Below are 19,199 nucleotides of genomic sequence, written 5' to 3'. Positions count from 1 at the left end.
TCTTCATGCCAGGCCTGCTCTGCTCAAATTCACCATTTTCAAAGAGAGGAGAGTCAACATCTCTCTCAATGATGATTTCTGAGAACAGTTAGTGGTGGGCCTGACAATGTGAGAGGTCACCTTCAGTTTCATTTGAAACCAAGATTAAGTTTTAGTGTGGGCTGTAAATAGTATTGAACTTAGTGCTGATGCAAAACTATCTTACAGATAGTTTTGTCAAAATGTGGAGTGGCTCAAGTGTTTCAAGGGGGTTTCACAATGGAACATATGATCCATGTTTCCAGGAAACTTCTTACCAGTGTTAGGAGGTGGAGAGAGTGAGAACTGTATTTTTTTCTCTTTTACATTTTATTCCAGTGGTTCTCAAGACGTGTCCCTCCACATGGTGCAGAACTACAACTCCTATCATCCCTAGCCATAATTGTTTGTGGCTGAGGATGATGAGAGTTGTAGTACTGCAACAGATGTTGAGAACCACTGGTTTTTTTCCATTCTTCTGCAGGCAGTAGCGAGAACGTTAGTTATGATGTAGAATAATTATGAGAGGGACCTTGTCAAGAATTTGGTGGCTCCAGTAGGCTGAGAAATGTTTCAGAGTTTGTTATTCCTGCCCAAGAAATAGGTGAAACAACCCCACACATGTGAATACAGTTGAGAAAATGGGAGGGGGGCTTCACATCTCTCATAGCTTGGGGAAAACTCCACCTCAGACCTTAAACTCCTGTCCCGATGGAAAGTAGATTTGATGAACTAAGAATATAAGATCAGCCATGCTGGATCAGGCCCAAGAATATAAGAACAGCCCTGCTGGATCAAGCCCAAGAAGGCATGCCCTCTCTCCTGCTGTCAGTCCCCTACGACTGGTACTCAGAGGCATCCTGCCTTTGAGGCTGGAGGTGGCCTATAGCTCTCAGACTAGTAGCTGTTGATAGACCTCTCCTCCATGAAGTTATCCAAACCACTCTTAAAGCCATCCAGGTTGTTAGCTGTCACCACATCCTGTGGCAGAGAATTCCACAAGTTGATTATGCATTGTGTGAAAAATTACTTCCCTTTGTTGCTCCTAAATTTCTTCTAAATCAATTTGATGGGATGACCCCTGGTTCTAGTCTTATAAGAGAGGGAGAAAATTTTCTCTCTCTCCACTTTCTCCATACCATGCATGATCATACAGACCTCTATCATGTCTCTAGTCATGAATTAGGATCATTCTGAGGGAACAATCCTGTCCAAGACGTGTCAGGTGAAGCTGCTGCAAATGTTGAATTTCTGTCTCTACATTTACTAGAGTACATGTCATTTGGGAGAAGCACTGTACATTTCAGAAGCATCAGGAAGGATAGTTAGAATGCCCAATTGAAGAGCCTATTCAGTGCCTAAGTGATGCATCAGGAAGATCGTTAGGAAAAAAACAGGGAAGCTAAAAATAAATTTCTCTCGCCACCCAGCCCAATGTGGATGAGACCTAAGATGAAGTCAAAGTGTGGGAGAATGGAAGGTGATCCTGAAAGCCAGCCAAATATACGAGAGTGTGCAAAGTCTTCACTTCTTACCAGGTGTCAAAGATGGAGTAGAAATTCCTAACACCCTAATTCTCATCTTAAATGGAAAGGGGACAAATATTTTAATGCTATAACCAGAGGCAATCTTTCCCGCCTCCACACCCTAGACCATACAATCACAAATGATGTGTTTGGTTACAAGTCACACAAAGTGCACATGAGCACCATGCTACAGATTCTCTCCTAGGATAGCAGCTGACTCCTAACATAAGCCCACTGCACTTATGAGATACATACAGTAGCACAGTCACATTATTGAAGTCTTTTTCTCATTTTAAGTCTCTCCTTGTTGTTCAGTTCAGGCCTCAGCACAACTATGTAGCATTTGGGTGCAAAGATGCAGCCCAGTAACACAGCACTGGAGACTATGACGGAGAAGCTGTCCACAGCCACCTTGTACTTCGCACTGGCCATCAGATAGGTTGGGAAATAACACAGCCAAACAATAGGAAACACCAACAAACTGAAGCTGATGAACTTGGCTTGATTAAAAGGGGTTGGTAACTTCCTGGCCAGGAAAGCCACTCTGCAGCTGATGAGAGACAGAAGTCCACTGTAGGCCAGGCCAAGGTGAAATATAATGACAGAACCTTTGTTACATTTTGCCACAATCTCTCCAGGCACTGACTGCATGTCAAATTCTACGAAGGGGGGAAATACTCCTAGCCAAACAGCATTCATGGCTGCTCGAATAATGGAACAAGAAAGGACAATGGAGGTGATCAATCTTTGACCCATCCACTTTGTCGTGCTGGACCCTGGCATGGTTGCCAAGAAAGCTACCACCACAGTGATATTTTTTGCCAAGATACAAGAAAATGCTACAGTAAAGAGTATGCCAAAAACAAACTCTTGGAGATAGCAGGTCATCTTTGTAGGCTGTCCAACATAGAGCAAAGTCAAGAGAAAGCAAAGCAGGAGTGTGACAAGGATAATATAGGAGAAATTGCGGTGGTTAGCTTTGACAAGAGGGGTATCTTTGTGCTTAATAAAAATTCCTAGCACCAAAACTGTGACCAGGGAAAAAGAAACAGCAGTGGAAGCTAAAGTGATCCCTAGAGGTTCTTTGTAAGAGAGAAAGGTTATAACTTTGGGGATGCACTGATTTTTCCCCCTGCTTGGATACTGATCTTCTGGACATTGGAAACAATCATCTGTGTCTGAAACAAGAAAGAGGGGCATTACTGTTAGAAATCATACAGAGCTAAGAGCTGGTTCTCATGACTGTCTTTTCTGTGAGAGTTCCTGACCTCTGCTTACACATTACATATGTAGAGTTTGTCCTGCCAAAAAGCATCTTATTAGTAACTAATTGTGCTGCAACTTCCTCTTATTGTTCAAACTGAGAAGATAGAGATAAGGTGATTAACCAAATGTTTTAGTACACGACTGAATATTGGTGCCTGCTGGAAGGACTCACAGAACTCTGCAGACATGGATATTTGTATAGCATTCTGAGCAGGCTTTAGCATTTCCTTGTAGCAACACAGTAGAGTGCAAGATCAGACGTATGCATACAACTCTCTCTACACACTGCTCTGGCAGCTAGATCATACCATCTCAGAACATAAGAACAGGCCTGCTGGATGAGGCCCAAGGCCTATCTAGCCCAGCTCCCTGTTTCACACACTGGCCTACCAGATGCCTCTGGGAAGTCAACAAGCAAGAGCTGCAACTGCTTTTTAGAGGCGTCTTGCCTCTGAGGCTGGAGGTGGCCTATAGATCTCGGACTAGTAGCCTTTGATAGACCTCTCCTCCATCGATTGATCTAAGCCCTTCTTAAAGCCATCCAGGCTGGTGGTTGTCACCACATTTTGTGGCAGAGAATTCTGTAGGCTGATTATGCATTATGTGGGAAAATACTTTCTCTGGCTGATACCAAATTTTCAATTCTTAATGTTTAATTGATTTTAAGGTTTTAAATGTTTTACAGAATTTTATTGTATTCTACCTTTTGTATTTAACTTTCGTAAACCAGTTTGTGATGCATTATGAAAGGCAGTATAGACTAGATAGACAGACAGATAGATATTGCAAATCAACATGATGGGATGACCCTTGGTTCTATTGTTATGCAAGAGGGAGAAACATTTATCTCTCTCCACAACCTACATGATATTATAGGCCTTTCTCATGTCACCCCCTTATCATCTTTCTTCTAAGTAAAAAGCCCCAGGTGTTTTAGCCTTGCCTTGTAAGGTAGGTGCTCTAATCCCCTGGTCATCTTGTGGGCCCTCTTGTGCACCTTCTCCAGATCTATAATGTCCTTTTCCATCTATAGTGACCAGAACTGTATACAGTATTCCAAATGTGGCCACAACATAGATTTGTATAAGGGCATAGTGATGTTAACAATTTTATTTTTAACTCCGTTCCTAATTATTCTGCTGCTTAGTCATCTTTTCTCCAATATTAAAAAGTCCCAGGTGTTGTAGACTTTCCTCCAAAGGAGGTCTATAGCCAGGGGAGGGCTAATCCATAGGGAAACTAGGCACTTGCTTGCAGAGGCACATTTTGAGGGGTGGCAGATAATCCCGGCCCCAGAGCTGAGACAAGACAGCCTGCATTTTCAAGCTTGTCCCCAGGGACAAGAGAAACAGACCTTCCCCCCTCCCCATTTCTTTTCAGAACCCCATGCTAACATTTGTGGCCACTTTCTCAGTCCCTGTCGTCCACTTTCTCCACTTCTAGCCATTATGGAAGGCAGGGAGGGGAGGGAGACTGGCCGAGGTGCCAGGAGAGGACTTTTCAGCAAGGAAGATGAGGGGTGTGCTATGTGGGGATCTCCAGCTCTATTGTGCTGGTCCAGAGGTGCTTATTGAAAGATTTTTGCTTTCCCTGGGGTAGAGGGCTACAGGAGCTGCAGTTCCCCATGTGTACTAAGTAGGAGCACAAAGCAGGGGAGCAGAGGAGCAGAGCTGAAGTGGCAGTTCATGCTGCTTGGTCTAGGCTTCCAGTGGAGAGGAATAGTTGCAGACTTCTGGGATTCTGCAATCAGTGCTGTGCGCGGCCCACACACACATCTCTGGAGGCACGCCTTTCCCCCAATGTTCACTTTGCGAACTGGTAGTAGAGCCTACCCACCTGCCTGCCTACATTCTCAGGCTGCGCACAATCCTTGTGGTTTTGATGACATTCCTGAACAGGTAAGAGCCTTCCATGGAGCTACTAGCAAGGGCTTGAGAGCATTGTTTGGGTCTGCATTACAAGCTCACCCCACCCCCAGCATATGTGGGTAAGGGGGGGGTGAAAGACCAGAGAGCAGTTGTGTGCCCAGATATTTAACAAGGCAGCTGAGAGGAAAGAAACAGCTGCACACACACACACACATGAGGAGAGCTGGTCTTGCAATAGCAAGCGTGACTTGTCCCCTTAGCTAAGCAGGGTCCGCCTTGGTTGCATATGAATGGGAGACTAGAACTGTGAGCACTGTAAGATAGTCCACTTAGGGGATGGAGCTGCTCTGGGAAGAAGAGAAGGTTCCAGGTTCCCTCCCTGGTATCTCCAAGATAGGGCTGAGAGAGATTCCTGCCTGCAACCTTGGAGAAGCCACCTCCAGTCTTTGTAGACAATTACTGAGCTAGAGGGACCAAAGGTCTGACTCAGTATATGGATGCTTCCTATGTCTCTCCTCAATAGTAATCACATGGCAGATGTTTTGGTTAAGGTGGGAGCTGAAGCTGAACCCGTTTCCTCCGGTTTGCGTGGAGCCGGAGACTACACAAAATTCTAGGAAGGGAGTGCAGACCTTTTTGAGGGTACTATGGGATGGAGGGTGTACCAGTTTACAATGGAGGCCAGAGGAAATGTGGAGGAGACTGTTCTAGGCTAGGCAAGTATCGGGTGTGCTTTATGTAGCAAAGCCAGGGCAAGTGTGGAGGTTGCCTCCTACTCCAACACCACCGCAGGAGCTGTGTGCACTCTCAGGTCCTGCTTGGTGCCTTTGGAGCCCCATCCTTGCATTTCACTATGCAGCCCACACAGTCTGGCTGCAAGACTCAAGAAGAGGCAGGCAGCCAGAGCCACGGCCTGCCCCCCTCCTGCCTGCTGCCCGCCTCTTTGTACTGCCACCACCAGGGCAAGGAGGAGAAGAGAAGGAGGAGTGACATGGGATGGGAAACTTCTACTGTGTTGAGAAATTGTTTCTTGCTGGGCGGGACAGAAAATCCTTGGTTTCCTACAGGTAGCAGAAAGCAAAATCTGCCCCGGTCTATAGCAGCAGTGCCATACAATTTATTTAGGATTACTCAAGAGGAAAATCAATGCATTGACTTGCAGCAGTTACTCTTTGGACTCTCCTGCTAACCCAAGGAATGGCAGCACCATTTAGAAGTCTAGATATTAGTTATCTGCTCAGAGGCGGGCATCCTTAAATTGGAGTCCAAGGCATGGAAGTCATCGATAAACTACTGGATAAAACTGCATCTTTCCCCAACGGGATTAATCCCTACATTATTGCTGGTAGAACCACAAGCATCATGGTGTAAAGAAATAATGCACAAGCTTTGCTGGTGTGAATGATCCCCTACTCTTTTGCTGGAGGCTGGTGTGATTATGGCTCACAGACTGGTACAGCAAAGACTGACCAACAGTGAAATACAAAATGAGAAGGCTAGATTACCAAAATTTTATAAATCTGTGCAGCTCAAGATGGATTTAAGTCCAGCTTCTTATTTGTTTATGATTACTTCAAGTAATCATAGATGGGCCTTCTCTAGGGTGAGGTTTAATGCCTTCCCATCAGCACTACTATACGGGAAGTACAACAAATTGCCCTATGAAAAGTGTATATGTTTTTGCGGCCAGGAGGTTGAGTCAATGGCTCATATTCTATTAAAATGTCCACTTTACCATGATGTAAGACAGCAAAACATTAATCCTGTGTTAAATAATCTCATGGGGAAAACCGACGATTTCCTTGTAAAGTATTTGCTAGTCGACAAAGATTTAACAATTTCCAGAATAGTTGCTAAGTACTGTTAGGTGGTTTTTAGAATAAGAGCTCCAAAGGTATGAGTGATTTTTAAAATGTCATTTTGGGGTATATGATAACACTATGTTTTAACTTTAAGGATTTTATGCTATGTCATTCATTATTGTGTATGTCTCTTTTAGTCATCCACCATAAATAAATAAGTAAAGTCTAGATAGAGTAATTCTATCATCAGCTCAATGATGACTCACATTTGCATAGAGAACACTTGAGTTCTCAATCCTTGATTACTTGCAAACAAATGTGTGAACTGGTCCCTGTTCGTTGTCTCTGTGGGAAATGACAGTATTTCTGAAAATAGCATGCAGGCTTGTACACAAATCAGTTATACGTAGTTGTGCAAGTGCCATCCTTAACCTGGTAGGTACAGATACATCACATTACCTCGCCATTACATTCATTGTGATCTATGTTGTTCTCTATCCTGGGCATTTGGATATAAATCGGGCTACACTCTAATGCACTTTAATGCACAATGAAAAACCCAAATCGTGTGTGAAGTGGTCCCTGGTAGCTCTAGGGACTTTGGGGTAACTCTGGCCGATTAAGGAACAAACCCTCTCCATTCCGGAGGAGATGTGAGCTAAAAGCCCCATGTGAAAAACGCCCTGGAATATTTGGTGTCTGATACCACCTACCCTTCTGGTCTGAAACCATCCCTTCAGGGCATGGAACACAATCGTAGCAGCAAAATTTCTCCCCATCCCTCTTGATCTTCTGATATCCAGCCCGGCAGGAGTCACTACAGACAGAAAGGGGCCGTGTCTGTCCATTGAAAGAAAGAGTTGAGAATGGGAGACATTAGAACCACGGGAACTATTCCAACCTGGAAACTCTTAAGCATTTGGGGCACTTTAGTTTTAGAAAGGACAACTGAAATGGGAACTCCGTAGACATGTATAGGATGTATCTAAAGGATATATCGGGGAAACCTAGTTACAAAGTAGGGGGATAATATGGGACGACATCCAGACTAAGGCTGTGTCAGTCCCTTGTTGGGCTCTCAGTTGGCTTGCCCAACTTCTACTGCTACTGCTGCTGCTGCTACTACTACTACTACTAGTGCCACAAGCAGAGCAGCTGCTTGCAATAGACCAGCTGCCACACAGCACATCGGTCCCTTCCTGCTGGATTGTAGGGGTGTCCACGGAACTGGATGACCCAGTTCAATTTGAGTCTAGACTGGACTCGAACCAGACCGGCCAAGTTCGATCCATTGAACCCCGCCTCCAGTCCGGTCTGTTTTAAATAGAATTAAAATACCTGTAGCCCATTTGAGGGGGTTACAGTATGTCATGGGGGGGTCCACAAAGGTCCCCCTCCCCCCACTGGCATCTCAAATCACCGCCATGGCCAGGTAAATTGATTATTTTGGGTCCTTTCGGGCCTCCATAAAGGCGTGCGGTGGCCATTTTGGCCACTGCGGTGCATGCATACATGGCGTCTGCGAGGCCTGGCATGGCCTACGGCCTCACAGAAGTCATTTGCGCATGCACAGTGGCCATGCATGCACAAATGACTTCTGTGAGGCCGTAGGCCAAGCCAGGGCTCGCAGACACCATGTACGCATGAGCCGTGGTGGGCAAAAGTCCGCCGGGCACCTTTACGGAGACCTGAAAGGGCCGAAAATACTCCATTTACTCGCCCGCAGCACTGATTTGAGAGGCCGCTGTGGGGAGGGGGGACATTTGCAGACCCCCCACCCCAGCCTACAGGAAGCCCCCTGCAGGGGCTACAGGTATTTTAAATCTTTTTTACAAAATTAGTTCGATCCCGAACCCCTGAACCTCCGGACCGAACCTCCAGACTGCCGGACCAGTTTGTACACCCCTACTGGATTGCTGCAGGAAATGGCGGCTGGCTGAGGGGAAGCCTTTTGACCCAGAGGCAATCATGCAAATTTGTTTAACCTTGTGAAACATCCAGGTCAAAAGTCAGGCTACCTGGCTGTCAGTGACGGGATCAGGAGTGATCTCGGCACTCCACATCGGCAGCACAAACCAGGCCGGGCTGCCATAGGCTGGGTTCAGCTGCTTGTGTGAATAGCCACAGGATGTGTTGTACCTGCATCCAGATGTCTGTATGTCGGTACATGTTGTTGTGTGAATGCTTGTCCTTGCATTCATTTTAAAGGTGAACCTACCTGGGTACAGATGCAGAACGCCTCCGATGCTGAATACAGGGAGGAAGTGCACTGCTGTACTTGTGCACAGCATAACATGCAACTAACTCTTTCTGTGGACAGATGTGTATCTGTCTACACAAAAAACAGTCTAGATGGGTGTTGAGCACCAGTGCAACACTAATTGGGTGCACAAATTCCTGACTTAGCAGAACTATTTGGCACAGCATCCTTGCACTAAAGTATCAGGTTTGCACTAGTAAAGGGTTAGCTTGGGTGCAGAGGCGTAACTATAGGGGGGGCAGGGGGGGCACGTGCCCCGGGCGCCATATTTTCTGGTCACGTGGGGGGCGCTGCCATGACAAAAAAATTTTTTTAAATTTTTTTTAAAAAATTTGTTAATACAAATGTTTCCTGCTCAGTGCAGCAGCGCTGCAGCAGTCAAGGGAGCGTGTCGGCACCCCCTCCCCCACGAGCGGTCCCTTCCACGCCGCCCGCGCCCCCCCATTGTTTTGCTGGCGCCTGGTGGCCAGTCAGTGGCCTGGCTTGGCGGCGGCGGGGACTTGTGAGGAAAAACCTAAGTATAATGTAGTATGTTGGGGGCGGGGTGGGGGGCGGGGGGCGCCATTTCAGTGCTTGCCCCAGGCGCCGTTTTCCCTAGTTACGCCTCTGCTTGGATGTCAGTCACTGCCATTTTATGTAGCAAAAGAAACTTTGCATCTCCCAGGTCCACGATAATAGAAATGCCCCCATGTCCACACCTGGTTAAAACTCCTGTGCCACACAATCTGGTCCTCATCCATGACCAAAGTTTTTCCTTTACTGGGAACTAGCTTCCCAACTTTCACACTAAGGAAGGAATTGTTTGGCAGCGTGTGGAGGTTCATGATATCAAATCCAGTTCCCAGTTCCCACTTTTCCTTAAAAGACACTCTTTCTCCGGCAGAGTTGTTAAATGAAACACCTTGAAGAAATGGGTGGAGCTAATGGAAAGAAAAGATATTTAAAGAGAGATAGAGAAAAACCAAAGCCATCAGATTTTAAATTATTATTTATTAAAAGCTTTTCTACTCTACCTTTCAGGACATTGCTTTCAAAATGCTACTCTCACCCAACATGCTGTTTAAACAGCATTATGGGAAGAAGATGCTGCTTAAACTGCATTATGGGAATATCTGGTTAAATGACTATTTAAAGCACTCATGAAACAGGGCAAGTACAATAATTTTCAGCAGGGACGAGCTAGGATCCACTTGGCAAAAAGTCTTAATGGAATAAATTTACAGATTTTTAAAGCATGCCAGAGGGGGTCTGATTAGAGGTGCGAAGGTCTTGTAAAACAATCAAACAAATAAAAACAGGAAAATTTGGAAGAATGTGGTCCCCCCCCCATTTTTTCCACCAAAATTCTGATTTTTCCTAAAAACTCCTTGAAATGGGGGGGGGGGAATTGGGGGCAAGGGTTGGAATTATCCTGATTTTTACAGCCCTCCCTCCACAATCTTCATCTCCCTAAGCCTGACGGACATTTTGAGGAGGGCATTCCATGGTTGGGGCACCAGTACCAAACGGTCACTGCTACTGGAATATTAGGCAATGGCAGGCCTGAGTGGGGACTGTGAGGTATTCTTTTTTTGAAACTCAGAAGCTTAGATGTTTCTTGGACAGAGGCATACCATCCATTAGGCAAGGGGAGACAGTTGTCTCTCGGCCCTCTGCCTCAAAGGGCCCACCTCTCTAAGTTCAGCCCTGCTCCTTTGCTCAGCAGGTCCAAGGTTCTTCTTCTTCAACTGTAAAGGAAGGCAGGGGGTGGGTAGCCACGCCCTCCCTACCCGACTGGATTGCCTAGTCCAACTGCCGGTGAAGGAGCACCCGGGCAGGTGAAGTTGCCTTGAGGAGGGGCGAGGCCTTGAGGGAGCAGATAAATTGAATGAATTAACCCAACTTGACTAACTGAGCAGAGATGCACACCTGCCCGCTTTCCTTTCGCTCTGCTCTGCTGTTGGCTTTCTTTCGGCTGCTGAGTCTGCAGCCCACAGATCTCAGACACGTCACACCCCAGAATTGCTCCTGTTGGCAGCCATCAGCGCCTGTTTCCACGGAGGTGAGTCTGTTCCTCCTGCTGCATTCACTGGCCAGAGGAAGGCAGGCATGCCCGGTGGAGAGGAGGGGGCCCCCCAGTCCCGCCTGTCTCCAGGGTGCAGCAGCAGCCCCACTGTTTGGGGGATGCAGCCGCTGCTTGCCTCGGAGCTTTGGCAAGCGGAGGGCTGGAAAGCATTGATAGGTGGACCAAATCAAAGACACCGGGCTATGCTGCACAATCTGGACGGATCTATTGACCTCGGCTGTAGATGGTCACTGCCGCAAAGAGGCTCCTAGTCTTGCTTGCTGCTGCTTCACCACAAATATCTAGAGCTGGAAAGAGTGTCCGAAATGCCCTCTGGCTCTCACTTTCTCTCTGATTAGGGAAAGATGAAGGGTGGAAAGCAAAGGCTTGAAGCTAGTTGGTGGGAGAGTGTGGCATTTGGGCTGGGAAGGGGCCTGCTTGGCATAGCTGTTTTGCGCCATCTTCCAGCTCCTCTGAGGAACTTTTGCTCCAGGAGCAGCCTGATGTCTACTGCACTTTAAAAATAAAAAAAAATTGTTGGTCTTTCTGTCTTTCTCCAGCCTTGGGTGATTCCTTTTAAGACACAAGTGGGGACTGCTTGTCTAATTTCACAGTGGCCTTTCGCCTTTGGGGTGGCACCCCAGCCTAGCCCTATAGCTGTCTGGCAAAGCTCTTCTGAGTTTTTATATTTTTCCAAAGCAGCTTGTGAAATGCCCCCGCCCCGCCTGCACACAATGGAGGTTGCTCGTGACGAGTTTCCCACCCCCACACAACGGTCGTGTGCCGAGTTCCCAAGAAGACGCCCCATGCCGAGAACACACCCCGTGCTGGCGACACTCAAGGGGACAACTGGATCACCCCCCAGCAGCTATCCCCTCAGCTGCACAGTGGCTTAAATTTACAAAAATTCATAAAAAACACACAGAGTTTTGCGGCAGGGGGAGGCAAGCGACAAGTAGCGGTAGGTTCAGCGTGGCAGGGTGGCTCTTTCCATCTTTCATTCTTTTAAAACTCTCTCTCTCTCTCTCTCTCTCTTGGCAAACTTGCCCATCCTCTTACCAACTCTTTTTAAACTTTCTCTCTCTTTGTTTCTTTCCCTCTATCTCCCCTCAAGCCTGCACCATCCCCTTTTCCTTTTTCTATCCCTCTTTCTCTCTCTGGTCAAGCCTCCCCCACACCTTTTCTCTCTCAACTTCCATACAGGTGGGGTTTGTGTTGCAGGATCAGAACAGTGTGTGGTGAAGGATCAAGGTGTAATTTTAATCAAAATTTCAGAGAAAAACTTCTCTTATCCCCCCCCCTTGCAAATGTTCCATTTTAAGTGGGGTGATTTGTATGAATAATAAACTGTGAGACCATGGGGGCTTGCATTTCCCCCCCCCCCCTTACAAATGAACTATTATCACGTTTGTTTGTGAATTATCGAGAAGGCTGCGAATCCATGGAGGAGCCTCTGCTGTTTTTCTTTTTAACAAGTGCATTTCTGTATTTGATTAGAATGAAATTTAATTTTAGATTAATCTGAGCCTGCCAACAAAAGTTAAATTAATTAAATTCATTTTAATTTGAATTAATTAATTAATATTAAGTGTTACTTTAATAATCAGCACCCTGAAGATTGACCTTGGCACCCACATGCCAAGTCACAGTCAGTTTCAGCTGTTGGTACTGTTGAAAAGCAATGTATAAATATACCGCAAGGGGCTCATTTTAAAATCTCCTCTCTGGGCCCACTCCAACCTTGGTATGCCCCTGTTCTTGGAGATGCTGAGATTTCATTAATCTCAAGGAAATGCTGTTCCTTGCTTATTTGGTTGTATAAGTAGCTGCATCGACCAAAGACCTGGCATCAAAATGCAATATGTTTTTTAGAAATAGACACAAGGAAGCATGTTTGCAAAAGGAAGTAACTTTTCACACAGCATTCCCTTGCATAGGATATGGTGATGGCCACCAGATTGTATGGCTTTAAAAGGGAGGGCAGGTCTATCAATGCCCAAAGTTTGCCGCCAGATACCTATCACAGTGAAAACGCACCACTTCACTGTGGAGACATTACCTGCCAGGGGTGGAGAGCTTGAATGTCACACCATCTACACCCCACCATTGCTCGGGATTTGGATCTAGAGGAGTCCATGGCATGCAAAGCATGTGCCACAGCGTAGGCAGCATTATAGATACAGTAGCTGTGACCAGTCATGCTCATTTCAAAAACGGGTCCAGGGAGGTTCTCTAGCCTCTCATTCCTGGTACATGCTCCTTCAACCTTCATCAGAATCCTGGGATCTGGCAATGAACAGTCAAAGGCTTGCTCCCAGAAGGGCTCAAGGAAACCATCTCCTTGAGACTGATTAGGGTTTACATTCTGAAGATAAGCCTGGAAGCCTAAAACGTCATTTGAGCAAATTTGGAAGGAAAAGGCATCTTCGAATGGATGGAAATCCAAGACACTTTGGAACTTGGTGAATACAAAATCAATGTGAGGTGTTAGAATCCACACCTTTCCAATGAAATTATTTCCTTCATAGCCAGGAACTTTGAGCTTCATTAAGTAACACAGCCACATAAAAGTCAGTGTTTCTGCATAGGTGGTAAATATATGAGCTTTTCTGTCTGTAAAGCGTAGAAACATATGACTCTTCATTCCATTCATGGTTGGCCAATTAACTTGTCTGGGGATTCTTTCTGTGAAGGCTGAACAGATTGCATTCTGGGAAAGCAATGGCTCCAGGGTCTGCAGGAAATGTTCCCCGCTGTCATCATCCACAGCAAAGAGCCCAACCCAGGACCATCCAAAATATTGAAGCAACAGGATAATCCCCATAAACTGATGGACATCATTTAGGGCCATACGATAAAAGGAAGGATGCTGTAATGTATCATCTTCAGGGGCAAGAGAGCCATAACTAAGCTATAAAAAAAAGATGATGATGATGATGATGATGATGATGATGATGATGATGATGATGATAACTGAGCACATGAAACAAACAAACACCAGGATTCAACCTCCAGCTCTAAAAACAGTTGCCAAAAAACAACTTGCTCAGGCATTAAAACTAAAAGATGTCAATGCTGCACTGGCAGAAATAACAACCAATAATTTGCATGAAACAAACCAACTAATGTACAGTGCAGCAACAATAATAACACAAGAGCTTGGATATAAGATCAGTAGACCTTTTTAAAAAGAAAGTAGTACATCACCTATATGGAAGATTAGGTTAGAAAATAAAATTGCCAGGCTTAGATCAGACGTTAGTTAATTTGGAAGATATGAAAGGCAAAAAGCTGAAGAATGAAAACACCAAACAGTATCTGATCCAAAAATACCATCTAGATTCAAGGAAAATTAGAGAAGTCCTGGAAATTATAAAGCAGCAAATAACAGCAGTGTCAAAGAAGATTAGCAGATACGAAGCCAGAATTACACAACACAGGCAGAATCTCCAGTTCCAGTCGAATCAGAGATGTTTCTAACAAAGCAAAGAAGGAGAAACTGCAAGAAACCTAGAAACACCAAATAAAGAAGAAACAGTGCAATTCTGGCAAAAATAATGGGACAATCCAATAGATTATAATAGAATAATATATAATAGAAAAGCAGGCTTGGTAAAAGTGTTCAAAAATATAACCAACAAATGCAAGATCTAATAACAACACCAGAATTAATAAGTGAAAGAGCAAAGAAAATTAAAAATTGGACTGCGCCAGGCGACGATGAACTGCATGGCTTTTGGCTTAAACACCTAACAAGCCTTCATAAACAACTATTAAAACAGGTCAATCACATTTTGCAAGGAGATGACATTGAACAATGGTTAAAAACTGGCAAAACTCATCTCATAATGAAAGACCCAGCAATAGGTGCAGTTCCAAGTAATTATAGACAATAACCTGAATGTCAACTGAATGCCAATCATGTTCAAACGATTAACTGGAATAACAACATATGAAGTAATGCAACACTTATTAACTAATAAGCAGCTTCCAGTTGAACAGAAAGGAAAATGGCCGAATAACAGAGGCACAAAAGACCAGCTGCTTATTTGACAAAATGGTCTTCAAAAATTGCAAGAGAAGAAAAACAAATCTAAGTATTACATGGATTAACTACAAGAAGACCTTCTACACATTGACTCATACATGCATACTAAACTGTTAAGAAACAACTGGTGTCAGCAAAAACATTCAGATATTTATAAAAAAAAGCAATGAGCATGTGGAGTACACAGTTAACAATCAATGGCGAGACACTTGGAAAGGTTAGCATCAGAAGAGGTATTTTCCAAGGGGACTCACTATTATTATTATTATTATTATTATTATTATTATTATTATTATTAAAACTTTTATACCGCCCTTCCAAAAGGCTCAGGGCGGTTTACATTAAAACATCATTAAAATCAGTTAATAATTAAAACAAAAATAAGCATAAAACAATAATTAACAATTAAAAACATCGTAAAACAACAATTAAATAATCAGAAGAATTTAAAAACAAGTTTTAAAAAGCTGAGAAAGCCTGGTTGAAGAGATGTGTTTTCAGGTGTTTTTTGAAAATTGCCAGAGATGGGGAGGATTGTATCTCAGCAGGGAGCGCATTCCACAATCTCGGGGCAGCAGCTTAGAAGGCCCATCTCTGTGTAGCCACCAAACGAGTTGGCGGCAACTGGAGACGGACCTCCTCATGTGACATCAATGGGTGGTGGGGCTCTTAGCGAAGAAGACGCTCTTAAATACCCAGGGCCTAAGCCGTTTAGGGCTTTATAAGTTATAACTAGCACTTTGTATTTTGCCTGGAAAACTATTGGCAGCCAGTGTAACTCCATCAACAAAGGAGTAACGTGGTCTCTCCGAGATGATCCAGAGACCAACCTGGCTGCCGCGTTCTGAACCAACTGAAGTTTCCGGACTACGTACAAAGGCAGCCCCATGTAGATCGCATTACAGAAGTCAAGTCTGGAGGTTACCAACAAATGTACCAATATTTTGAGGTCATTGATCTCGAGAAACGGGCGGAGCTGGCGTATCAGCCGGAGCTGATCAAAAGCACCCCTGGCTCAACCTGAGAAACCTCAACCTGAGAAGCCTCAACCTGAGAAACCAAGGAGAGACATTGGTTTCCCCTGTCTCCTCTGTTGTTTGTAATCGCCATGACTCCACTTTCACAAATACTAAACAAAACAGGCCTTGTATAGCAAACATCTAAAACATCAAGTAAAATAAACCACCTACACTAAATGGATGATTTGAAGTTGTATGGAAAGTCCCAATCAGAAATTGAACCACTGCTAACGTGGTCCACATATTCATTAGCAATATTGCAATGGAATTTCGATTAGATAAGTGTGCCGTATTAATAATGAATGGAGGAAAAATAACAAAAACAGAAGCAATAGAACAGGCACTAAGAACAAATGCAATAAGAGCAGAAGTAGAAAAATCAACAACAAATAGCAGCAGATGAAACAGTGGACCACCTAATCAGCTGTTGTAAAAAGATCGCACAGACTGACTACAAATAAAGGCATGACAAGGTAGCAGGGATTATACACTGGAACGTCTGCAAAAAATACAAGCTACCTGCAGCCAAAAATTGGTGGGACCATAAATCTGAAAAAGTGGTAGAAAATGAAGATGTAAAAATATTATGGGACTTTCAGCTACAAACAGACAAACATCTGCCACACAATACACCAGATATAACTGTAGTCGAGAAGAAAGAAAAACAAGTCAAACTAATCGACATAGCAATACCAAGTGACAGCAGAATATAAGAAAAAGAAACAGAAAAAATAACAAAATACAAAGATCTACAAATTGAAATTGAAAGGCTGTGGCAGAAGAAGACCAAAATAACCCCAGTAGTAACTGGAGCCCTAGGTGCAATTCCAAAGCATCTTGAAGAGCACAGCAACACCATAGGGGCCACAGAAATCATCATCAGTCAACTACAAAAAACAAATTTACTGGGAACAGCCTGCATTTTGCAGTGATATCTATAACAACAACAATATTGATAATAAAATTCAGCCACCCCAGGTCCTTGGGAAGGACTCAATATCTGTATAAAACAAACCAGTCAATAACACCCCTTTCTGCAAACAAGAAATAATAATAACTAGCTGAACCCGCACAGAGCATCTGTGCGGTAGTTCACTTCCTTTTTGGGGTTAGTTGGGAGAATTTGTTTGGCTCATCCTCCCACAGCTTTCTCACTCGCTCTTTCCCCCCAACAACACCTCTCTTGCTCGCTTGCCCCCCCACACCACCTCTCTTGCTTCTCTCGCTCACTCTGTCTTTCCCCCGGGCGCCTCTCTCGCTCACTCTGTCTCTCCCCCACATGCCTCTCTCGCTCACTCTGTCTCTCCCCCGCGCGCCTCTCTCGCTCACTGTCTCTCCCGCGCGTGCCACTCTCGCTCACTCTGTCTCTGCCCTGCGCGCCTCTCTCGCTCACTCAGTCTCTCCCCCGCATGCCTCTCTCGCTCACTCTGTCCCTCCCCCTGCGCCTCTCTCACTCTGTCCCTCCCACCTCGCCTCTCTCGCTCGCACTGTCTCTCCCCCATGCGCCTCTCTCGCTCGTGCTGTCTCTCCCCTGTGCGCCTCTCTCGCTCACGCTGTCTCTCCCCCATGCCTCTCTTGCTTGCGCTGTCTCTCCCCCGTGACTCTCTCGCTGTCTTTCTCCCTGCCCCTCTCTCGCTCGCTCTGTCTCTCCTCCGCGCCTCTCTCGTTCGTTCTGTCTCCCCCCTCCCCACGCACCTCTCTCGCTCGCTCTGTCTCCCCCGTGCCTCTCTCACTCGCTCTGTCTCTCCCCCCTGTGCCTCTCTCGCTCGCTCTGTCTCTCCCCCCGCGCGCCTCTCTCGCTCACTCTGTCTCTCCCACTCCGCGTGCCTCTCTCGCTCACTCTGTCTCCCCTCCACCTGCCTCTCTTGCTCACTAGAGTCTGCGGCCACCACCGGTCGCTAGGCCAGGCCCGCCAGTGTGGGCCGGCCAATTCTCCTCCTCCTGGGTGTGCCAGCCAATCAGGAGCCTCCGCAGCCCAGCCAATCAGCTGGGCTGCCGGGACACATTTTCCCCAGGCACACCTAGGAGAAATATATATATAGATAATAGTATAAAATATACAGAGAATGTGTTAGGGGGTATTTCTAAAGGTAACAAAATGTATAATTAATAGTAACTAATAATAATTAATAATAAATAATTATGAATAAATTTATATGATTTTTTAATAATAAATGTTATTCTTAAAATATGAATAGTAAGATAGATGGATAAATTTTTGGAAGATGTTCAAGACCTGTTTTTCAGTAGTCCCTTTCTCTGAACCATAATAAAATCAGGGCCAGAAGAACAAGTGAGGAGCATGTTACATGTGCGATCAATCGAAATGCCAACATGCATTTCTCATGCATAGATCTTTGCATGCATAGCTCCTACCTGGGGAGTCTTATAGAGATGTAAGATTTCTGCCATGCAAAAGGAGACATCAGAGGAAAGACCACCAATGATGGCTATGTGCTTGTCCTGGGCATCACATTTATAGTTGGTGGAAAATCTTTGGGATTTGAAGAGCAGGTCCAGAGTGTTAAGATAGGTCATTGATGCATCATTGTAGCTGTCATAGATGCGGAACCCCAGAGTGAGATTGGGCAAGATCTTGAGGTTCTCATTGATCTCCTTAATGGCAAATGCCAAGGCCAGGACATGTTGGTAGAACTTTGTCACCATACTGCAGAGAGAATTAAATGCTCTTTCACTAGAGAACTCTGCAGTGAAAAACCCTTTTGATTAGAGTAATTGTTTGCTGTGCCCTCTTTTAAATGTCTGACTCAGATGTGGATGCATCAGGACACCAGTACTGAGAAGTTACTATACAAACACGGAAACATGGTTTTTTTTCATGATTTGTCGTGAGTGATCTCCAGACCTACAGTTTGGAATCTGGTGAATTTTGAGCAGATTTTACTATGGTGAGTGTCTAGATTCCGGCTAGATCCTGAAATTTGCACACAATTGGTCAGCAACCTGTGTAGTGCTACAACTTGATGTTACAGTCTGAGAAATATGTACCCCTTTCTGCTGCTGGAAGTGCCTCTGCTTCATACACCATCTGTCTATCATTATGTCTGTAAAGAAATGTTTTGTGCAATTATTGGCAGTTTTCTCTTCATTAGGATGTGAGATTGCAGTAATAGTGAGGTATCATTGCTGAAACCTAAAATTAGAGACACAAGAAGAGGAAAATATAGTTTTCAGTAAGAAGACAGATAATGAGGATATAAAGGGGGAAGCAATGCAACTGCCAAGGGATGGAATGAGCCCGTCTAATTTGAACGCCATTCCATGGAAACTTGAGCTTTTCTCCTTGATAGAATGCAGGAGGGAAACAAGTGACAGTGGTGGAGATCT

General features: G+C 44.9%; 1 protein-coding gene across 1 annotated transcript; it reads right to left on the bottom strand.

The window, feature by feature from the left end:
- Positions 1-1,814: 1,814 nt before the first annotated feature.
- LOC128329634 (vomeronasal type-2 receptor 26-like) lies at positions 1,815-18,518 on the bottom strand. The gene is made up of 5 exons (XM_053261165.1): positions 18,228-18,518; positions 12,844-13,695; positions 9,439-9,660; positions 7,194-7,320; positions 1,815-2,722 (listed from the first exon to the last, which is right to left on the bottom strand). The coding sequence occupies exons 1-5, from the start codon at positions 18,516-18,518 to the stop codon at positions 1,815-1,817; spliced, it is 2,400 nt and encodes a 799-aa protein (XP_053117140.1).
- Between the last annotated feature and the right edge of the window lie 681 nt (positions 18,519-19,199).

This window comes from Hemicordylus capensis, chromosome 6, assembly GCF_027244095.1.
Source record: "Hemicordylus capensis ecotype Gifberg chromosome 6, rHemCap1.1.pri, whole genome shotgun sequence".
NCBI classification, from domain to species: Eukaryota; Metazoa; Chordata; class Lepidosauria; order Squamata; family Cordylidae; genus Hemicordylus; species Hemicordylus capensis.
The sequence above is the reverse complement of the archived record's forward strand: the minus strand, read 5'-3'. Positions and strand labels throughout refer to the sequence as shown.